The sequence below is a fragment of the Doryrhamphus excisus genome, chromosome 3, assembly GCF_030265055.1.
Source record: "Doryrhamphus excisus isolate RoL2022-K1 chromosome 3, RoL_Dexc_1.0, whole genome shotgun sequence".
NCBI lineage: Eukaryota > Metazoa > Chordata > Actinopteri > Syngnathiformes > Syngnathidae > Doryrhamphus > Doryrhamphus excisus.
In genome coordinates, this window is record NC_080468.1 from 17,184,174 (window position 1) to 17,205,959 (window position 21,786).

The 21,786-nt window shown below is 46.5% G+C and overlaps 3 protein-coding genes across 9 annotated transcripts; 1 reads left to right on the forward strand and 2 right to left on the reverse strand.

Annotated features, from left to right (window-relative positions):
- Nucleotides 1–254: 254 nt before the first annotated feature.
- nrip2 (nuclear receptor interacting protein 2) lies at nt 255–8,720 on the reverse strand. The gene is made up of 6 exons (XM_058067014.1): nt 8,230–8,720; nt 4,233–4,466; nt 3,279–3,361; nt 2,925–3,016; nt 2,542–2,594; nt 255–2,467 (listed from the first exon to the last, which is right to left on the reverse strand). Exons 1-6 carry the CDS (start codon nt 8,383–8,385, stop codon nt 2,348–2,350), a joined length of 738 nt encoding a protein of 245 aa, XP_057922997.1. The 5' UTR covers nt 8,386–8,720; the 3' UTR covers nt 255–2,347.
- Nucleotides 8,247–21,508, forward strand: LOC131125437 (endosome/lysosome-associated apoptosis and autophagy regulator family member 2-like). Of its 4 annotated transcripts, none has more exons than XM_058067008.1 (23): nt 8,247–8,386; nt 12,480–12,702; nt 13,472–13,592; nt 13,831–14,020; nt 14,097–14,244; nt 14,325–14,414; nt 15,834–15,939; nt 16,010–16,159; nt 16,268–16,356; nt 16,540–16,720; nt 16,876–17,004; nt 18,091–18,181; nt 18,255–18,357; nt 18,428–18,565; nt 19,444–19,716; nt 19,780–19,953; nt 20,022–20,220; nt 20,285–20,381; nt 20,450–20,551; nt 20,606–20,732; nt 20,800–20,978; nt 21,050–21,212; nt 21,287–21,508. In XM_058067008.1, the coding sequence occupies exons 2-23, from the start codon at nt 12,598–12,600 to the stop codon at nt 21,356–21,358; spliced, it is 3,027 nt and encodes a 1,008-aa protein (XP_057922991.1). In that variant the 5' UTR covers nt 8,247–8,386; nt 12,480–12,597; the 3' UTR covers nt 21,359–21,508. The 4 variants fall into 4 exon arrangements, with proteins under 4 accessions (XP_057922991.1, XP_057922990.1, XP_057922989.1 ...); XM_058067007.1 differs by lacking the exon at nt 8,247–8,386 and adding an exon at nt 8,542–8,600; XM_058067006.1 differs by lacking the exon at nt 8,247–8,386 and adding an exon at nt 10,182–10,330.
- On the reverse strand, nt 9,044–12,693 carry klhl42 (kelch-like family, member 42). 4 transcript variants are annotated; one of them, XM_058067010.1, is made up of 4 exons: nt 12,203–12,688; nt 10,662–11,415; nt 10,408–10,601; nt 9,044–10,344 (listed from the first exon to the last, which is right to left on the reverse strand). In XM_058067010.1, exons 1-4 carry the CDS (start codon nt 12,255–12,257, stop codon nt 9,860–9,862), a joined length of 1,488 nt encoding a protein of 495 aa, XP_057922993.1. In that variant the 5' UTR covers nt 12,258–12,688; the 3' UTR covers nt 9,044–9,859. The 4 variants fall into 4 exon arrangements, with proteins under 4 accessions (XP_057922993.1, XP_057922992.1, XP_057922994.1 ...); XM_058067009.1 differs by having other exon boundaries at nt 9,044–10,601; nt 12,203–12,693; XM_058067011.1 differs by having other exon boundaries at nt 9,044–10,601; nt 11,630–12,691.
- Nucleotides 21,509–21,786: the final 278 nt, after the last annotated feature.

Below are 21,786 nucleotides of genomic sequence, written 5' to 3' on the forward strand. Positions count from 1 at the left end.
TCTCTCCTGCAGAGGTGTTGTCTTGCTAACAGGATGTGGCAAAGGAAGAGGCGACAAGGGGGGGGGGGGGGTCTCTTCTGCTCGTTTCTCTCCAGCGTGACGAAGCAACACCTGACAGCCCGAATGGAAAAAAGTGCAGCACGTCCCGACACCCTTTGGTGACACGGAAGCCGCGCTGGCAGCTTTTTGGGGACTCGGCGCGGTGAGCTAATCTCTGGCCGTCTGCTGGTGCACAGATAAGACACGGCTTTAGCCAGAATACATATCTTTTATTTATCACACAGAAAATACTGCTCAGAGAAAGAGAAACACCAAAAGGAGGACAAACTAGACCTCTGTGTTGATGGCGCTGGCAGGGGGAGTAGCGGCCAAATATAGCAGAAACAAACCCAAAATGCTACTCAAAGCTTTTACAAAAACACAGATGTGACACGGAGGCGTTGAACAAGATGTTACAGCGTAAGAAAAGTCATTACACGCTATGAATCATTTCTCTTGTCGTACCACTTTCCACCACAGGAGGCACCAGAGGGTCTGCAATTGGTGGCGAAAATGAAATCAGTATTTGGGCCACATTGAAAAATCGGATATTTCCACAGTGAAGTCTTATATTTACGAGACAAAAACTGGTAATATAATGTTGGTAAAGTTGTAATGCTAGATGTTATGAAGTCAAATTTTTTTTTCTTGTCAATTTTCAACTTTATTCTCATATTTATTCTTGTAAATGTACGAGAATAAAGTAGTACATTTACAAGAGAAATGTCACAAAATTACCAGAAAAAAAGTCAAATTAATGAGACACATACTCATAGTATAAGAAGGAAGTCGAAAATTCACGAGAATAGAGTTCAGTGTCAACTTTATTTTTGTAAATGTAAAACTTTTTTTTTCTTCTACTTGTGTTGAATCTGGTCAAATAAAGTCATAAATGTAGGAAAATAGTCACACATTTACGCAAAAAGGTTGTAAATTAAATTTAGGAGAAAAAAAGTGAGAATAATGTCAATTGACAAGAATAAAGTAAAGTAAATTTACAAGAGAAATGTTACCAGGAAAAAGTCAATGATTGAGACAAAAACTCGTAATATGACGAGAATAAAGTCATAAATTCATGAGAAAAAAAGTTGTGTCATAGTGTCTAATTTACAGCTTTTCTTCTTGTCAATTTGTTAAAATAAAGTTGTAAATTGACAAGAAAAAAAAAGCATACATTTGGTCATTAAAAAATATTTTTGTTTGTTTCTTCTGCTTTTTCCTTACGGAGTCGCCACAGCAGATATTTTTTTGATCCGCATACTGATTTTTGGCTTGAGCCCTTTATATTCCGGATGCCCTTCCTGATGAATACAATGGTGCTTACTGTGCAGATTCGAACACGGGGCATCCGTTGCAAGGGCCAGAACGCTAACCACTACAATATAAATCAATTTATTTTTAAATTCAGTATTAAAGTTATGTAATAAACAAATTACAAATATATGAATTGGTTGTGCGTTCAAGATAAATAATTTTAAAGTCCTATTTATGATTCACAATTTTAATAAACATTTTTAATTACCAATATAATAAACAATTTACCCATTTATATAGCTTTATTAAATGTTGGCACATAGATCTATTACTTATTCATGAATAAATCATATATATTTAAATAATTTATTGCACTCTACCCTCATTTGTGACACAAACTAAGCTGTAGAAATGTCCTTCAAATCAACTGTGCTGCCCCCTGTTGGTGTAGTGTGGTTATTACACGTGCATCCCTGGTTGGCAGGAAGCTCCCGTGCGCACGAGGAGAGGCAGGTGGCGCGCTAGCTCGTAAAAAAAAAAAAAAACACCCGGCAGATGTAGGCGATAAATTCACATAGTATCATAGTATTCCGTCTCGCCAAAAAAGAGAAGCAAAGCTTGAAGATTTGAGACAGAAAGGCGGCGTGGGAAGGCAGCTTGGACACACACACACACACACACACACACACTCTCGAGGTTCAGGCTATCAGAAGAGTACACAAACATGCAGACTTACTCCACAAAGTCATGCACATGGAATGTTTGACTGGCTGTTTATCTTGGGGGGTCGAGGGGGGGCACGTCTAACCAGGACACCGTCGCCCTCTCCACGGCTAAAGATGGACGCTAAGGAGCCGCTAATTGCGCTTTAAAATCCAGCGCGTGTCGTCGTTTGTGGAGGAGGTAGAACGAGGGGACACGTGAGCCCGCCAGCTAACTCCGTTCAGGAAATGGAGGGTGTTAGCCTAGCTTAGCTTAGCCTTCCGCGAGGATGCTAACGGAAAGCCCAGCCCAGTCTCGTTAGAAACGGGTGTTGTGGTCCAATCAGAAACGCTCACAGGTTGTGGTTGTGCTTTTCGGACGGGGGGTGGTCGGCAAGGCCGAGGAAGGGCAGCTCCTCGCCAGCGTCGTCGCCTCCGAGCTTCAGGACCCGGTTGTTGAGGTCCAAGCAGCACTGCGCAAAGGGCGGGAAGTGGCTTAGTGTTATGGCCTCTTAATGGAGGGACTCGTTTGTTGATGTTTGCTTACTTGGAGTTGCAGCAGAGTTTGCAGACCCAGGCTCAGCTCAAACGTCTGGTCCTCTGAGGGAGGGAGACATTATTTACTTTACTCTCACAATATTTACTTTTCTCATATATATATTTATTACCCCCCCCTCGCCAAAAAAGTCAAATGTTATTGTAAATTGCAACTTTATTTTCATAGAATGTATGATGTTATTTGATATTTTTTTATTCCATCCATCCATTTTCTTCTGCTCATAGAAGATGGATGATTATTTTTGAGTAGAAATAGATATTAAGACAGACCAAATCATGTTTTGTTATTCCATGTTTTACCGTAATGCTTATACAAATGGAGCAAGTAGAAAGGTCTGTGCTGATTTCCATCTGTTTCGCCTGTTTTCCTACCTTGGACCAAAGCGGAACATTGGAGCGTCGTGGTGCCCAGTTGGAGCTTCACATCCCTGACGGAGCTGCCGGAGTGCGGACTGGGCGCCAGGCTGAGCAGCGGGTAGGAAAACATTTCATTAATATTCATCAATATTTCATAACTGTGTTCTTTCAATGAAATGGGTTCTCTGGTTTCTATCTATCCATCTACATTACTGCCATCTAAAGGCCTGGGGCGGAATAGCATCTAATAAGTCAAATGTTAATTATCAGTATGTTTCTTAGCTGATTGCCTCATAGTTAAAAGATGCAGCCCGCATCTTTCTTCTTTCCACGGTAGAAGGTCAAGGAGGAGTGTTGTTGTGTTCTTACCCCAGCCTGTGGCAGCAGGAAGCAGAGATGTGGTTGTGCGGGCTGCTGGTGTTTAACGACGCCTTGACTTCCGCCTCGCAGCACTGCAGGAGGACATTTTGGTGTCAGCGCGTTTGTTTAGACGACGCAAAGGTGACATTTGGTGTTAACCATTGACGTCGAGGGAGTTAAAACCGAAGCCATGATGGATGCTTACATCTCGCTTGCGCTGCAACCTCAACAATTAACCAGGAAGCTGACTGATTTGGTTCAAGATGTGTAGTGAAGCCTGCTGTTTTCTTTACAAAGCTGCTAGATTTAAAAATACATTCCCCTTCTGGGAGTCAAGGAGACTAGTGTTGTTTTCATGGCCCCCGCAGGCAGCAGCTTATCAGCGTCACCACAAACGTTGGCTTTTGTCTCCAACACGCCCTCCACTGTGCTAAAACCCCCCCTCCCCGCTCTCTTTCCTCTGTCTTTTCTGTTCTCTGGCTGGAGTTTAAAAATAGCTGCTGGATGAGGAGCCGTGCTGGAGCACTTTGCATCAGAAGAAACAAGCAAAGTGCGAAAAGGAAACGCTAAGCATAGCAGAAAAGTTAGCATAGCTGACTTATTAAAGGAGCTAAACGTACGCGGTTAGTCATGATGCTGCTGAATCGTATGGAAAATGCTAACTAGAGTGGAAAAAGGGTTTTTGTTTACCCTTCTTAGAGTCGGGAATACATCTAACAGCCCTTTGGATAAATGCAAGACACTACAAGGTGAATAGAAGCTGCCATTCGTCGCTCTTACTGTTTTTTCAAAGCGAGACGTCATCTTTAAGATGCTACAGAAACTAAGGACTACAATTAGTGCTTTGAGATGGCGAGGGGCCCAAACCGTAAATGTTTACAACCACGAACAAACGCTCCTATGTCACAAATAACCGGCTTTATTGGGACTGGACTGAAAAGTCAAAAGGCGTCTTTGGGCTACCTTGCACTGAACGAGCAGCGCCGTGAGCGGGTGGGCGTGTGGCGCCGCCTCCTCGTCGTCTACCGGAGACTCCTCCCTCTCCTCGGCGGAGGAGTCGGCGGTGCTCTCGCTCCTCTCCTCGTCCTTGGTGTCGGCCAGCGGCGAGCGCACCCGGGCGCCCGGGTCACGCGCCTCGCCTCGCAGCCGTGTGATGTTGCCCTCTAGGAGGCGCCGCTGGACGATGCTGTGAGGTTGCTAGCGGGGGAGACAACAAATACATTATTTTATTCGAATGGAAGATCAGTCAAATAAATGTTCATTATTAGAATATGAGAATATCATTCTTTCATTCATTTTCTAAATAATTATAAATATGTACATTCTAATTAAAATGTAAAAATTATAATTTGTTATTTTATAGAATTAATTAACTTTTCTCTTAAAAGGGACCTTTAGCCCGGAGGCGGGCTATGGGTGGAATCCATTAAAACAAACCAGTTAGTAGCAGATGTTATCTATTACAGTAAATTTTTTTATTTAATTTTTTTAAATAATTTTTTTGTTTCGAAACGTAATCAGGTAATTACAACATTTTGATTTGAATTTTTCCATGTATTTTCAAATTATTTTATTTAAATAATATTTAAAAAAATAATAAAATACATTATGATTATTTATTTTTATTTTATCCAGCCATTTTTATTTGTATTAAAAAGTCCGACAATTACGTCACACCCCCACCACAATTAGATTGCAGTCCTGCGGGAAACACTGCAAGTACCAACTAGCCACATGCTAACCAACCGGAAGCTAGCAACAAGCTAGGTGATGTTATTCGCCTGTGGCTAACTACAGCTAGCTACAGGTCAAACGTTCTGTACAGAAAAGATGTGACGTTCAACTTTTTATGACGTGTTTTCCTCTTTCGTCGTGGGAAAGCAGACAAATAGCCACAAATCAAATTTGTCAACACAATTGAATCTCTTGTCCGCAAATGACGTTAGCGAGCCGGCAGCTAGCCGGCACCTCCTGCTCGGCCGCGGCAGGAAGTCAGCAGAGCGCCAAAGCGCCGGTTTAGAAAGGTCACATGACTGGCTGGAAACTGACACGCTGGAGTAATTAGTGCGCTGGCATGCAATTAGCTTCTAATCGACCGAGGGGGGGGGGAAGAAGCGGAGCTGTACTGTGTACTTAAACGTGACATCTAGCATGTGTGCGTGTTTACGTTGCAATTTATTCACCTTTTAGCGTCTTAGCCCTGCAAAGGCGCCCAAGTGCTGTGCGGGTGTACCAAATGGAGTGGCCGGGGAGCAGGTTTGGACCGGTTTGTCATCGGAACTATTATGTGTTGTTTAGTCTGCCTGCAAAGTCCCGCTCGTGTTGTTTTTCGACACTATTTTTAGCCTCCTGTCTTCCCCCAAAACAAACACACACACCTAATTCATGCATGGCTTCCATTCAACCGCATCCACCAATCAGATCACTGATCCCGCCCACCGCCTCCTTGATGGGTGGCTTTGACACTTGTCTCAGTTAAGTCATTTTAAATGACAGTAAACCATTAAATAAATGCAAATATCACTGAATAATTATAAAGCTTGTAAATATTTTTGTTTAATTTTAGATAAAAACTCCCAAAAAATAAATTTCCCCAAAAATATATACATAAATTTATTTTTTATATCTGCTAAAAGTAATCGTCTTGAATGATTAATAACATAAATGTAATGTATGTAAATAAATGTAACTGAAGTAAATGTAGTGTCTCCTGGTACATTAGTACGTGATCTACAGAAAATATGATTTCATTCATATTGAGAACAATGAATGAATGAATTTCACTTTCGCCAACAAGCCGCTATAAACCCGATTAGAGTATTTTAGCATGCTAGCATTGGCTTCCAGCCTCAAAGCGTCGTATTCAACACAAACTTATTAAAAAATAACAAGTCCTGAAGTGAATCCCTAAAACGTTGTTAGCTTCCAGGGGCTTAACGGGCTTCGTCATCTATTAGCCGCCCGCCATTCCACCCTCTTGTGATAAAAAGCAATTATCTTTCCCGCCAAGGCGGAATGAAGCCCGTCTCAGCGGCTATCAGGAAGTCTTTGAGGGCGCGCCGCGGTGGCTTTGAGTGGAAAATGTCATCTCGTACGCTTGGCGTGCGCTCTCCGCAGTTAGCTCGCCTCATTGTTTAGGCGCCAAGTAGAGCCGAGGACTCGTTAAAGAGGAATAAAGAGACGTCGGCAGGCATACTGAGTAGTCGTCAGGCTGCTTTTAACATGAACACACATTTGGGCCCGTCTTTGGTAAAACCTTTGGAAGCCTGATGCATCCCAGGGGGGTGCCGAAAGGGGCGGAGCTAGATACAGAGCAGTGTGTTGATGGGCGGGCCGGAAGAAGCTCGTCTCGCTCAGTCACCGCTCACGGCTGCATGAATGTAGCGTGCTAAAGATGCTAATGGCTAACAGATAAAGGTCAGCCATGCGAGGCGGGACTTGGCGCGCCACTGAGCTCCGTTACGCAACAGCCGGCTTGTTTTTGGCGCTTTTTAGCCCCGAGGAGGTGCAGCGCGTCGATGGAGTGGTGCGAGTGGGAAAAGGGAAGCGCGGTCTCGAGAGGAGGTCACCGGGGAAGCGGAGCTGCATGAGGGATGCTTTACGTAACGCAACACACGCCTGTGTGTGTGTGTGTGTGTGTGAAATATCAAGGAATAAAAGTGTGTGCTTGGACATTTTCTAAGCATTTCATGCCACAAAGCCATTATTCATGATTAGGTACAAGAAGAAGACAATGGCCAGCTCCCCCATGTGGTGGTAGTGTGATGGTCTGGGGTTGTTTTGCAACGTAACATGGCGCCATGTTACTGTTGCTATGATGTTCTTTTTCTGAAATGCCAGCTGTAATGGCACACACAACCTCCAAAAAATTCGACTTTTGTCTGGTCAGTATTTTCCCAAAGGTCTTCGGGATCATCAAATGTTTTCTGGCAAAACGGGAACAAGTCTTAATGTTCTTTTTGTCCAGCAGTGGTTTTGGTCTTGGAACTCTTCCATGCAGGCCGCTTTTGCCCAGTGTCTTTCTCATGGTGGCGTCATGAACGCTGACCTTAACCGAGGCAACATCTTTGGATGTTGTTGTGGGGTCTTTTGTGACCTCTTGGATGAGTTGTCGTGCGCTCTTGGGGTCGTTTTGTTTGGCCCGACCACTCCTGGGAAGGTTCACCACTGTTCCGTGTTTTGGTCATTTGGTAATAATGGCTCTCACCGTGTTTTGCTGGAGTCCTAAAGCTTTAGAATCAGCTTTATAGCCTTTTCCACGCTGATAGATCTCGATTCATCTCAGTTAAGATATGTTTTAAGGGGGCACAATCACTTTTTCACACAGGTTCGAATTCATTTTTCCCCCTTAAAGGTCACCTGTTATCCTCTTTTCTGACCTATACATGTTGTTCCGATGTTGTATCCTGGTGTTAAGCCGTGCCAAGGCGTCAGATAATGGGATTTTGTTTTGTGACCAAAGCTGTGGTTGTGTTGACGAGTCAGAAGGGCAAAATTAGGAAGTGGGTTTCGGCAGTTGTCCGGAAGTCCTCGGGAGCGCCGAAAATGAGCACAATGGATCCCCAAAGTATTTTTCACATCGCTATGTCACAAGCAAGACGGAGCAACCAGGAAACGAGCCAAACGAGGAATACCGTGTTTCGTTTACATGTTCATGCATAATGATGTTACCTTGGTCGTGTTTTTGTCAAGCGTTAAGATTTCGGCAGCCCGTGAATGCACCACGGTCATGTACTATGAGACGCAAAAGTGATTATACACGATTATTCGCCGCAAATGTGGATTATATATAATATGTACATATACACGTAGCCGCCATGTTGGCAGCGCTGATCCCTAGCAGCGTCACGGGCTGGTGCCGCCAGATCTATTTGTGGCGGTCCAAATGTATCGTACGGGGAAGCACTGATACTGGCAGGAAGTTGATGACGTGACTGACAGGTCGCTGCTTGCCACTCACCAGGTCTTTGGACGTCCCCAGCCTCTTGAGGCCGTCCAGGGGCAGGAGGTCAGCCGAGTCCTTGTGCGTGAACTGCGTGGCCTGCTTGAGACGTCGCTGCTGGTGCAGGATGGCTTTATCGCGGATGGCCAGCTCACCTTTCTTGGCCTCGCTCATGGTTGGTTCAACACACACACCAAAAAAAACGCCTAAAGGCAGGAGGCGAAAGAGACCCTCAAAAATGGTAGATTCCGCTCCGCTGCTTGCCTCCTCATGTATTTGTCGTCCGGTTACGCTCCCCTCCTGGGCGATGAAGGTGGCGGCGTCGATCCGAGCATCCTCCTCGGAGCTGCTGTCGTCGAGCGTCGGCTGCGTCTCACACGGTCTGGCAGGCGAGTGGAGTGTTTTCCCCTCCCCTCTGTGCCATCTGTCCTTGCGAGCTCACATCCCTGCCTTCCTTCCCCCCCACTGGATCCTCCTCCTCTTTATCTCCTCCCTCAGCCCTCCTTTTCATGCCACACACTCACGCAGAGTACACGTTTGCTCACTTGTACGCCGTCTTTAAAGCCACGCCATCTCTCTCTGTGTGTGTGTGTGTGTGTGTGTGGGATGCGCCACACCCACAGATGCTTGCACCTCTGGGGGCAGATTAACCCCCCAGCGCCCCCACCTGCTGTGGTGTCACACATGGACGGTGACCCCGCACAGCCCGAGTCAGCCAATCAATGCAATGCAAGCATCGATTTCCACCCCCCCACCCCCCTCTGGAATTAAAAAAAACGTCACTATCATTCTTCCACGCCAGTAATCACTCATTAAATGTGTGTGCGTTCACACTCGGACACTTTTAATGATGGGTGACATCATCATAAACATTTTGGGTGGACATTTTCCAAAACGTACAAAAATCCATTCCCAGGGGTCGTTACGTTGAATTAGACCCTGTTATTCCTGCGTGGTGTCTGCCGCCCCCTGGCGGCCGCCACACGTATTTCACGCCAATGTGCATCCATTCTGACACATTGGAACGCGCCAAGGGTTTAAAATAGGGACAGATTGACAGCAGAGGCCCCTGAACACCAACTTTATTGCCATCAAAGTGTCAAACAAGATGAATACGAACAAAAGGAAGCGTTGAAGCCAAAATGTCAAGTGAAAAATAATTTGTTATTTGAACACACAAAAGTAGAAACAGCATTTTTGGTCTTTTGCTGGCAATTTTGTGCTTGCTTTTTGGTTTTTGGATTAAATTCCCAAAGGAGAAGGCACATGTGCAAGACAATGTGGAATACTATTATTATTACGTAATGTATACTTATTTCCATTCTTATAATATGTCAACATATTGTTTTAAATAATACTTGATTATACTGCATATAATGATAGCGACGTCATGTGTGTTAAAATGATGTAATATTTCCAATTCCAAATACGACAGGAAACGTCTGAATTCTCCCTGACGAGGAATGATGGACGTGTCAAACAAAAGCGGCATAGTCCCATTCGTGCCAAAAGCAACCTCTGCTCATGCTAAGGAAGTTAGCATGGTCCAGTAGCAGGCTCCTTTGGTCTGCAGCACGAAATGGAAAGTGCAAGCAAGGTTCCCTGGCGTCCTCCATCATCCTCCCGTCATCCTCCCGTCATCCTCCCATCACAGCACGCTGGGGAGGTAAAGCGAGCACAGCAGCATGTTCTGTCCCAGCGCCGGAAAGCGTCGGAAGGCCTCCCAGGCGTCGGAGAAGATGTTGTACTTGAGGAAGACGCGGTGCTCCAGGCTGGTGGGCAGGCTGACGTCGCGGCTCATGATGTAGATGCCGTCGTTGTGCAGCGTGCACGTCAGGTTCAGGCCCGACTTGGACGTGTTCTCCTTCAGGTGGAGCCATTCGCCGGTGGCGACGTTGTAGGACTGCACGGTGAGCACGTCCTCCGTCTGGCTGGGGCGCCGCTGCTGCTGCTGATGATGCTGCTGCTGGTGCGGCGGCGGCGTGTGGTCCAGTTCGTGGGTGTAGCCTCCCACCAAGTAGATGGTGTCCTCCACCGAGAGCATCTGCTGCTTGCGGATGTGCACCGAGCATGGTCGGAACGCCGTCCAGGTGTCGGAAGTGGGGCAGTAACGGAGGAGGTTGGTGTTCCTTTCTGTTTGACAAAGCAAATGTGATCTTTGTGATTTCCGCGGCAAAACTAAACAGGAGCGCCCACCTCGTGCGGTGTACCCGCCCATGACGTAGATCATCCCCTGGCACTCGCAGGCTGAGAACTCGGCCAGCGGGTCCGGCATGGAAGACACACAAGTCCAGAAGTCGTTCTCGGGGCTGTAACACTCCACCGTGCCCAGACAATGCCCCCCCACGGCGTACAGCTTCCCCTGCACGGCCAGCAGCTTGAAGTTGGACCTGAGAAGAACGGAGAGCGCAGCGGTGACATCTCCAGCGCTGATAAGATGACAACGTTACCTCTTCTGGTTGAGCGGCGCCGCCTGGTTCCACTCGTTCCTGCAGGGGTTGTAGCAGTGCACGGCAGAGATCTCCTGGCTGGTGGTCCTGTACCCCCCCACGATGAAGAGGTAGTTGTCCAGGACGGCCGAGCCGTAGCCTCTGACGTTGATCATGTCCTGAGGCAGGTTGTTGGCCAGAGGCTTCCAGCGCTGATCCTCCTCTCCGTACCTCAGCATGGTCCAGGGCTCGTCCTGATCTGGCACGTCCAAACACAGGCAGGTGAAGTCCCCGATGGCCACCAGGGTGGCGGCGCCTCTCATGCGCATCTCTCTCACCTGGTCCCTGACGGCGGAGGCCAGGTTGCCGAACTCCGGCCGCCTCATCATGCGGTGGTAGTGGCAGCTCATGTACTTGAGGCAGGCGTGACGCAGGTCGTGCGTCCCGTAAACCTCAGAGAGGCCGTAGAGCTCCACGCAGTTATCCAGGCGGATCTCAGCGCTGAGGAGCTTGAGGATGGAGGTGACCTGAAGGAAGGAGGCCGTCTCTATCAAGTCCTCCAGGGTCTCGTTGGAAATCTCCACTTTGGAGGTGTTGATGAATTCCAGGACCAGCTCCAGGCCGGGGACACTGAGGCCCCGCAGCTGCACGGAGTCCTCCGTGGACTCCCTCATGCCGGAGCTGTACAGCGCACGGAAGTAGTCGCTCTTCTCGATCAGCTTCCTTTTGTTCACCTCGTAGATCTTGTCCTCCATGACAATGGCGATGATCTGATCTGATGACATGTCGGAACATTAAGTTGACTTCTAGGGTATGAATCCCCCTCTGAGGCTACTTTTTTGTTTACGTGTGACCGGTGAGCAGCAGGCCATATATGGTCATGCTCGGCCCATAGGTCGACATCAAGCAACTTTCATTAGCCGGGGAAGCTAACCGGCTAACAACAAGCACAACTGGCCACAAGAGAAGCTTCGATGCGGTAACATTACCCGAGAGTCCTCCTAAAGGCTTCTATGATGTTAGCGGTTGCATTTATGTAATGTAAGATACTCTAGACAGCAGTGTTGATGTACTTCTTGTCTTTTGGTGCCCCCGGAGCTCGGCTGTCAACTTGGGACTGTTTTGGTCGACTTCCTCGCGGCCACTTATTATACAGCTGCCGCGTGCCGCTCTATGCTGCTGTCGCCACCTAGCGGCAGATGCGCCTTACAGCGGACCCTGTGGTGACTGCATCACCTTAGTTTTACTGTTCCAAAGCCTCCCACCGGGTAGATGGTTCCTCCACCGAGAATATCTCGCAGGGTGTCAGTAGCGGAAGAGAGACAACGTAATTTTTTGATATTGACAAAATGGAGAGGAGTCAGTGGAGGTATGTCGGGCATCATGTCCGGATGACACCTGCACAGGGTGCTCCCCCACGCCAGACCTGTACAGCGCACGGAAGTAGTCGCTCTTCTCCATCAGCTTCCCCTTGTTCACCTCAAATATCTTGTCCTCCATGACAATGGTGAGGATCTGATCTGAAGACGTTGGAATAAGATACATTTCCGGGTATTACTCACCCTTGTTAGTTGTTATTTGCATGGCCCAGAAGATTGCCAGTCCATATATGGTCATGTTCAGCCCATCAGAGCATTTTCTTTAGCCTGGATGCCAGCAGCGCCCAATCAGGTTTGACCTGTTCAGTGAGAAACCGTTCTTGTTTCTTCCAGATTCAAATCTGGACAGATAGGTAATACAGAACCAACCTATACCGCGTATTAAATACTTAAAGGTGTCTGAATGCTATCCCGAGAGATCGTTGTACAAAACCGGAAATATATTTTAATTTGAAAACAGGAAATCGACGCGCCTGCCTCCGTGCGACTTGACAGCGGCATCCATGAGCCGGACTCCACACAGCCGCTCAGCCGCTTCGACTCTCCCGACAGCGGGCCGTACGTGATCCGAGTCTAGGATGCGGGAGCCGGCGTGGGCCTCCTGGTTCCCCCGCTGCCTGGTGCTCGTCATAGCCACTCAGAGGGCGGCTTGCCAGGGCTCCTCGCTGCGTCGATGCGACGAGGTGAGCGCGCCTCTTACATCATCGCCCGACATTCATCATGGACAACTTGCTGTCCTTTATATTTCTATGTGTTATATTTCTATGTGTTGTTACTCATCACCTCATTCAGCCTCCTGGCTAGAAGATCGCTCAATAGATTGACAGGTGTTGATTTATGTCAATTTTAAGATTCTGAGCTCCAAACAATATGCTGAAGCCCCCCCCCCCCCACACAGCAAATATTAATAATAATAATCATAATAAACACCTGTGCAGGCTAACTTCTCATGCTAAGCTAACTATAAACAATGTATTGTGTTTGCTTTCATTCTGCTTTCTCCTGCACAGTTGTTGTCATGGAGCTTCCTTTTCAAACCCCCCCCCCCCCAGCCCCCCTTCTCATCGGTCGCCATGACAACCAACATGAGTCACCCGGGAGACGGGGAGGCCACATTATCATCCCACTGTCCTCATCACTTCCACACTTTGCCGTCCTTGTTATGTGTGCTTTCGGTTTTATGTGGGGGGTGCCCACTCAAAACTGGGTCCGTGACCCACTTTGAGGGTGACGCCCCACCGGTTGAGAATCGCTGGTGTACATGTGAAGCGTTTCTGTCGCTCTGGTGAAGTCTCTGGAACGGAGGAAGTTAGCATTAGCTCCCCCCCCCCCCAGGCCGAAACCCGCATTAAGCAAACGCCCTGCCCTTGACCGCCCATTAGTTCTGTGGTGGTTGGTTTCCATGGCGATCACGGTCAGCGTTAATTGACTCCTATCCTGTTTGTCCTGCAGACGGACTACTACTACCAGTACACAGAGTGTGACACAACGGGCTCCCGATGGAGGGTGGCCATCCCTTTCCGCCCGGGCGCCTGCTCCGACCTCCCACCCCCCAGCAGGGGAACGGACTGCTGTGAGTACCGCCCTCATCCTGGTGACCTCTGGTGGTTTGTGTTCCTGAAAGAGAGTAATATTTGTGTGTTGGCTGTAGACCATAATTGCGTAAGACTTATGGAGCTAAACCTAATTAATTAAATTAACTAATTAACTAAGTTAATTTGTTCCACGAGACCAGACGAGAACTGAATGTATGAAAACTTCCCATAAACCGCTTCCAAAGGCTCCAAAATACCTACTTCCTGTCTCTGCAGCCTTCTCCTGCTCAGCTGGTAAGTTCTTGGAGATGTCCACGCAGTCGTGCACGCCGTGCGCCTCCGGCTCCTACTCGCTGGGCAGTGGCCTCCGCTTTGACCAGTGGGACGCCCTCCCGCTGGGCTTCATCAGCATCGCCAGCCTGCTGAGCCCTGGGCCGCACAGCGAGGACCTCCAGGCGTGTAACAAGTGAGTCCGGTGCTCCCTCGGGGGCCGAGACGGGACGTCTCCTACTTCTGAGCGCGTCTGGGTTTGCCTCCCGCAGCTCGACGTGGACGCCGCAGGGGGTCTACCTGGAGTCCAACAGGGACGAGTGCACGGTGTCGCTGGTGTACGTGGTCCACCTGGAGAAGCAGGGCTCGGTGTCCTTCACCTACCAGTACCCCGAAGGCAACATGTTCTTCGAGTTCTATGTAAGCATCGGGAATGGGCGCTGGCGCCGTACGCTGCCGGCTGTTTTTGGCGTCACCGTTCAACATGGGGGTGTGTGCAGGTGCAGAACGAGCAGTGCCAGGAGATGAGCCAGAGTGACGAGCAGAAGTGGCTCAAGGTCACCAACCACGGCGAGTGGGCCACGCACCAAGTGAGCGTTCCAAACCTCTCAATGCATTTGGATGACATCTTCCGGTATTGTTGGAAATCCAGGGATTTCAGGAGTTTTTAACAGAATTCATTAGGAAGAACTTTGGCCGTGTGACCGTGCCTGGAGGCGGACCATGAGTGGAATAAATGAAAAGACCGTTTTGGTGGGAATCACTAATCCAAGGAAATAGAGCTGGAATAGGTGCAGATTCTGGAAGATCTAGACAGCTTTCTGTCTTCCCCTTTAATATTTCAACTGTTAAATTCTATTTTAGAAACCTGGCCGGGCCAAACAAAAAACAGCCCAAGGCCACAGATGGACACCGGGCTGCACTTTGGACAACCCTGCTGTCAAATATGGCGGCACAGACAGTCATTGAACTTAGAAAAAAAAATCATCCAAGGGTAAGAAGAAAAAAATTAATGACATGAAATAATTGAAATACATTTCTTCTTCTTCTCCCTCTTTGGGCTTTCCCCTTCAGGGGTCGCTATAGCAACCAATCTCCTCCATCCCACCCTGTCTTCCGCATCCATAAACTTCCGCTTTGGTTTTCCTCTACGCCTCCTACCTGGCAGCTTGAAACGCAGCATCCTTATATGCATCCTTATATGTATCCTTACATGCATCCTTATAGGCATCCTTATATGCATCCTTATAGGCATCCTTACATGCATCCTTACATGCATCCTGATATGCATCCTTACATGCATCCTTACATGCATGCTTATATGCATCCTTATATGCATCCTTATATAAATCCTTACATACATACTTACATGCATCCTTATATGCATCCTTATATGCATCCTTACATGCATCCTTATATACATCCTTACATGCATCCTTATATGCACCCTTATGCATCCTTATATGCACCCTTATGCATCCTTATAGGCATCCTTACATGCATCCTTATATGCGTTCTAATAGGCATCCTTACATGCATCCTTATATGCATCCTTATATAAATCACTACATACATACTTATATGCATCCTTACATGCATCCTTACATGCATCCTTATATTCATCCTTACATGCATCCTTATATACATCCTTACATGCATCCTTATGCCTTAATATTTGTGCTTCTCGTCAAAATGGTCTGTTTTAATTTATTCCACCCATGGCCCGCCTCCAGGCACGCCCACTCCACTGTGATTGGTCACACGCTCAAAGATCTTTCTAATGAATTCTGTTAAAAACTCCTGCATCATTCCCCCCTCCCCCCAAAATGTAATCAGTTCTTCCTTATCCCATTTCGGACAATACCTGAAAATGTCATCCAAATCCATGATTAGCTTAATAATTGCATGAATATATTATATTAGATATTCAAATCAATCAATAAGATGAGAAACATTCTATCCACTATGTATGAAAAACACATGTGTGTCATGAATAAAATGTGTTCCAGATCAGTCTGTGGGCCGGCACCAACATCTTGTACTGGAGAACCACTGGGATCCTGGTGGGCGGGAAGATGGTCAAACCAGTTCTGCTCAAGGACATCAAAATAGAGGGTAAAAAAACAAAAAACACGACAAGTCGTCGCAGGACGTTGAGGAGGTTTTTCTTTTTGTGTGTTTGGAGGCGTCGCCTACTCGTCCGAGTGCTTTCCCTGCCGACCCGGTTGGTTCAGCCCGACCGCCGGCTCCTCCTCCTGCCAGCCGTGTCCCAGCAACACCTTCTCGGGCAAGGGCTCCTCCTCCTGCTCCCCCTGCCCCGACAACCACTACTCGCGTACGTCAAGCTCCGTCGGCGTCATGCTGCTGAGTCACGCGCAAACAGGAAGTCCACGCCAACTAAGCTCTAATCGCCCTTTCATCTTTCCTCCTCATCGCCGTCTAGAGGAGGGATGGGCCGAGTGCAAGGTGAGGCCGCCTTGCTCCGACAAGGACTACTTCCAGATCCACACGGCGTGTGACGGCGAAGGCAAGGTGGGCCTGCTGTGTGCACCTCACACGTCATCATAACACGTGGAGCACACAACGTAACTACACCACACGCACTTAACCCGCAAGGCATGCTGGGCGTCTTCCTTAAAAATATGACCTCATTCTCGTCATGGGCAGCAATGACAGAACGTAAACAAATACACGTCCCTTCCGCCCTCCTCGCAGACGCAGGCGGTGTACCGCTGGGTGGAGCCCAAGGTCTGCGACGAGAACGCCACCGACGCCGTCCTGCTACCCAGCTCGGGTACCAGGAAGTCGTGCCCGCCGTGCAACCCGGGCTTCTACAACAGCAACGACTCCACCTGCTCGCCGTGCCCGCCTGGCAGCCGTTCGGACGGAACCTACGGTAATTAACAAACGTTAATTAACACCCCCCCCCCCCCCCCCCCCCAACACACACACGACTGGTTGATCCTGAAAAAGCGGTTCTTGCTTTAAAAACAATGTGGTCACAAAAACTTCAAATCATTGCATTGTGTGTGTGTGTGTGTGTGCGTGTAGCGTGCACACCTTGCCCTGCAGGTACCGAGCCAGTTCTGGGTTATGAGTACAGATGGTGGAACGTGCTTCCCTCCAACATGAAGACATCCTGCTTCAACGTGGGAAACTCCAAATGTGACGGCATGAACGGTGAGCACACCATGTATGCTCCAAATATATATATATTTTTTTAATTTCTTGTCATAAAAATTCATAGAACATTTTTTATATATGTATATGTTATAATTAAATAGAGTAAATCATTTTCATTAGTTTTTTTCCTATTTAATTTCTTTACATATTTAATTTCAATTTTTTTAGTACAAATATTATTAATTTAATACAAATATTTTAAATTTAAACTGTAAACTATAGCATAGAATATTTTTTTATTAAATTAAATATACATTTGTTTTATTTAATATTGTACAGTATAAATAAAATAAAAATATAAATTTGTAATCATGCATATTTATTTTCAATGTCATTTATAATGAATTTAATCTAAATATTTTTTGATGAATTTAAATAACACACATACATTTTAATATATATGTATATATTATAATTAAATACCGTAAATAATTTCTGCTTTTTCATTATTTTTTCTCTTTAATTTCGTTACATATTTAAACTTTTTATTTAGTACAAATATTTTAAATATAAAGTGTAAATTATAGTATACAATATTTTTTTAATTAAATTAATTATACATTTGTTTTATTTAATATTGTACAGTATAAATACAAAAATATATATTTGTAATTATGCATATTTATTTTCAATGTCATTTATAATGAATTAATCTAAATATTTTTGATGAATTTAAATAACACACATACATTTTATTTAATATATATGTATATATTATAATTAAATACAGTAAATAATTTCAGCTTTTTCATTATTTTTTCTCCTCTTTAATTTCTTTACATATTTAAACTTTTTATTTAGTACAAATATTTTAAATATAAATTGTAAATTATAGTATACAATATTTTTTAAATTAAATGAATTATACATTTGTTTTATTTAATATTGTACAGTATAAATAAAATAAATGATATCGTATATATGTGAAAAAATATATTTTTGTAACTATGCATATATATTTTAAATGTCATTGATAATGAATTTAATCTAAATATTTTTGACAAATGTAAATAATACACATACATTTTATTGGTATAGTATTGGTATGCTTTTTCCAATATGTGGAACGGTGTTGACATTCAGGTTGGGAGGTCGCGGGCGACTACGTCCGAAGCGGAGCCGGCTCGTCGGACAACGACTACCTCATCCTCAGCCTCCACCTGCCTGGTTTTAAGTAAGGATGCTTGAAGGAAACAGTTCTAATATATGCTAATATAAACGTGTACTGTCCTGGTTTTGGGGGGCAGGGTCCCGGCCTCGCTGTCGGGGATGAGTGGCGGCGAGGTGGCTCAGATCACCTTCGAGTTTGAGACCGTCTGCACCGCCGACTGCGAGCTCTACTTCATGATGGTGCGTCTGGGGAAGCTGACAAGTGATTTGGCATTTGTTGACAACCTGGCTGCTCTGGCGCCCCCCGCAGGACGTGCACAGCAAGGGCACCACCGTGGTGGAGTCGTGGGAAGGCAGCAAGCAGAGGCAGTCGTACTCGCACAGCATCACCCAGAATAGCTCCGTCACTTTCACGTGGGCCTTCCAGAGGACCAGTCACACTCTGGACGTAAGCTCATCTCATCAATACATAATATCATCATAAAATCTATACACTACCTGAAAATAGAACACAGATTTTTTCATTAAATTTGTCATTTTATTTAATGTACGATTAATTATTTTTGTTAGATTAATTCATTCATAAATATAAGTAAGTAATAAGTAAGATTTTTTTTTTAATATATTATTTTTATTAGATCAGTTCATTCATAAATCACAATATCAGAAACAGCTCTCATTTTCACATTGGCATTCTGGAAATTACAAATCTATTAATATCATTGAAATTATTTTAAAACCATCATTCAAAATATTTGATTCATTAATTTCTATAAAATTAATTATTTTTATTTTATTACTTCATTCAATCAAAACATTAGACTAAGAAAGGATTTAATACATTTGAATACAATATTTGTAAAAATGAAAATTAAATTTACATTAAATTGTTTTATTTGATATTATTCAGTTTTAATCAAATCAAATATGAATATTAATTTAATAAATTAATTAATAAAATATTAATATTAGATTAATTATGTTTGCATATAATTGCATTGTTTTATTTTCTATATTATTTACTTTGTTCAATTTGTTAAAATAATTATTTTGTAAATTAATAAAAAATAATAAATCTAAATGAAAAATACATTTAATTATGTTACTTGATATATTTATTTATCAAAACTTGATATGTGTAATAAATCTAAATATTACACAAATTAACTATGTGATTACTTATATATTATGATGTTATTTTACTTATTTACTATGTATTATGTTTATTAGGACTGAATTCATAAATTGAAATATTATTTGGATATTTTTATGTATATTCATGTATTTTTATGATGAGTATATCGTGTGACCATGGCCTTTGTCCAGGTGCGTCGTTACGTCAGCGACAGCGTGAAGGTCTTCTCCATCCACGTCACCAACGTCCTGGACGGCGTGGCGTCCGGGTGCCGGGCGTGCGCCCTTGTGCCCGAGAACTCGCAGCGTGCCGGCTCGTCCTGCGTGCCCTGCCCGCCGGGGTTTTACATCCACGGCGAAACCAACCGCTGCAAGGAGTGCCCCCCCAACACCCACCTGGCGAGGCGCCACACCTACGGCCAGGAGGCGTGCGTCCCGTGCGGGCCGGGAAGCATCAGCAACAAGGTGGGCGGAGCACAAAGGCATGCGACGCGGCCCGCCAACCCATTGTACCGCCTTGTCTTTCAGGAGCACTCCCGTTGCTACAGCGACTGCTCCTTCTCCTACGCCGAACGCAACCGCACGTTCACCTACGACCTCAGCGCTCTGAGCGACGTGGCCTCGCTCACCCTCGAGCCCAGCTTCACCACCAAGGGCACGAAGTACCTCCACCTCTTCAACATCAGCCTGTGCGGCCACGAGGTAACGCCGCCGTCCGCACGCCTCACCTTGCCGCAACGTCCTGTAACCATGGCGACCCACCCCCGCAGGGCACGAGAGCCGCCGTCTGCCGGAACAACCTCACCGACTTCAGCGGCGTCTTCAACAAAGACGACCGCGGCGAGGCGGCCCAGCTCGCCAACGCGGTGGACAGCTTCGTCTGTCAGTCCACCATCATCCCCGCGGATGGGCGGGGCTTCAGGATGCCCATTTCCTCCCAGTCCATCGGCCTGGCGGACACTTTCCTCGGTGCGTCTTAATGTCGCGGCTGTGCTTTGGTGGGCTGTCAGTCACGGTTTGGCCGTTCCCGCAGGCGCCACGGTGGACACGGCCCTGGATGGCGTCAGCGCCGAACTCCATCTTTTCCCGGAAAACGCAAACAACATCCCAGACATCAACTTCTTCTTCAGGTAGTCCCGTAACAGCCTCTTTTTGATGACACGCCCTTTAATCCTGAGTCCCGCCCCCTCTCCCCCAGGTCCACGCAGGTGACAGCTTCCTGTGAGCAGGGTCGCAGTTCAGTCGTCACGGTTCGCTGCAACGCCCGAAAATCGGAACGTGGCGATGTCTCAGTGCCCAGGTGAGCCGCCGCGCTCGGTAACGACGTCCACCGTACTAAAGTCCGTCTCTGCAGCTCCTGTCCCGCAGGAACGTGCGACGGCTGCACCTTCCACTTCCTGTGGGAGAGCGCCAGCGCCTGCCCCCGCTGCACGCAGGACGACTACCACCAGCTGGACGGAGCGTGCAAAGGCGGCGTCCAGGTACATCCGTTTGCTTCCCATCCCTGCCGTGGACGCGTTCCATTCTCCTTCTTCTTGTCCGCCGCAGGAGACATTTTATTTGTGGAACGAGCCCAAGCTGTGCACAGGGGGCGTCTCGCTGCCTCTGAGAAGCTCCGCCCCCTGCGAGGCCATCGCCATGTGGCTGAAGTTTGGGGTGGGCGGCGGCGCCTTCTTGGCGGTGCTGCTCGTCTCCCTCACCTGCTACTTCTGGAAGAAGAACAGGAGGTGAGCGCGACCCACGAAGGAAGCGTCTGCGTACGCTGCTGCGGTCATGTGACCTGCCGGGTGTCCTACAGGCTGGAGTACAAATACTCGCGTCTGGTGATGTCGGCCAACAAGGAGTGTGAGCTTCCCGCCGCAGACAGCTGCGCCCTGGATGAGGGGGAGGAGCCTGATGATGACGCCGTTTACACCCGAAAGCCGTCCCTGCTGGGGAAGCTCCGCGCCATTGCCAGCAAGGTCTGGATGCGTACAGTAGGTGTACTTCTGGTAGGTGCATGTTCTGATAAAAGTGCCCAAATGTTGTCTTTCAGCATGAAGGAGGAGACGACAGCGAGTCCGTGCAGCTGAACAGCTCCCAGTCAGACCGCTGGGTCCTGGGCTAGGCCTTTGCTGATGTCATCACGCCTCAGATGACAAAACACTGGACCAGATCTCTTTACAAATACATTGCTTTTGTACAGTTTTATTTTGGGGCTTTCTGTTGGGGGTCCTGTATTTATATCAATGTTGTTTATTAAAGTCCTATATGTCTTTAGACCTTCCGGGTTGTTTTTAAAGTCTTTGAGTGATACATATTATGCTGCAGTACCATGTCTGGCCACCCGTGGCAGTATTTTACAAACAACACATCAGCTAGCACAGAGGTAGGGAACCTATGGCTCGGGAGCCAGGTAGGGCTCTTTTGATGACTGTATCTGGCTCTCAAGCATTTCTTACCACAATAAAAATGTATTTTTGCTAACATTTTAAAGTAAACCATCACAGAAATGACTGTTAAAAATAATATTCAAAATCAACAACTTTCTTATGC

Coding starts and splice junctions, on each gene's coding strand:
- nrip2 (XM_058067014.1), bottom strand. CDS start 8,385: ATGAGCGAGGCCAAGAAAGGTGAGCTGGCCATCCGCGATAAAGCCATC. Junction 4,467..8,229: donor TGGGGACGTCCAAAGACCTG/GTGAGTGGCAAG, acceptor CTCCCCCGCTAG/CAACCTCACAGCATCGTCCA. Junction 3,362..4,232: donor CGCTGCTCGTTCAGTGCAAG/GTAGCCCAAAGA, acceptor GTCCTCCTGCAG/TGCTGCGAGGCGGAAGTCAA.
- klhl42 (XM_058067009.1), bottom strand. CDS start 12,257: ATGACCATATATGGACTGGCAATCTTCTGGGCCATGCAAATAACAACT. Junction 11,416..12,202: donor GCAAATAACAACTAACAAGG/GTGAGTAATACC, acceptor ACATGTCATCAG/ATCAGATCATCGCCATTGTC. Junction 10,602..10,661: donor GCGCCGCTCAACCAGAAGAG/GTAACGTTGTCA, acceptor CGTTCTTCTCAG/GTCCAACTTCAAGCTGCTGG.
- LOC131125437 (XM_058067008.1), top strand. CDS start 12,598: ATGCGGGAGCCGGCGTGGGCCTCCTGGTTCCCCCGCTGCCTGGTGCTC. Junction 16,357..16,539: donor CGTGTGACGGCGAAGGCAAG/GTGGGCCTGCTG, acceptor CCCTCCTCGCAG/ACGCAGGCGGTGTACCGCTG. Junction 20,552..20,605: donor GGCGATGTCTCAGTGCCCAG/GTGAGCCGCCGC, acceptor CCGTCTCTGCAG/CTCCTGTCCCGCAGGAACGT.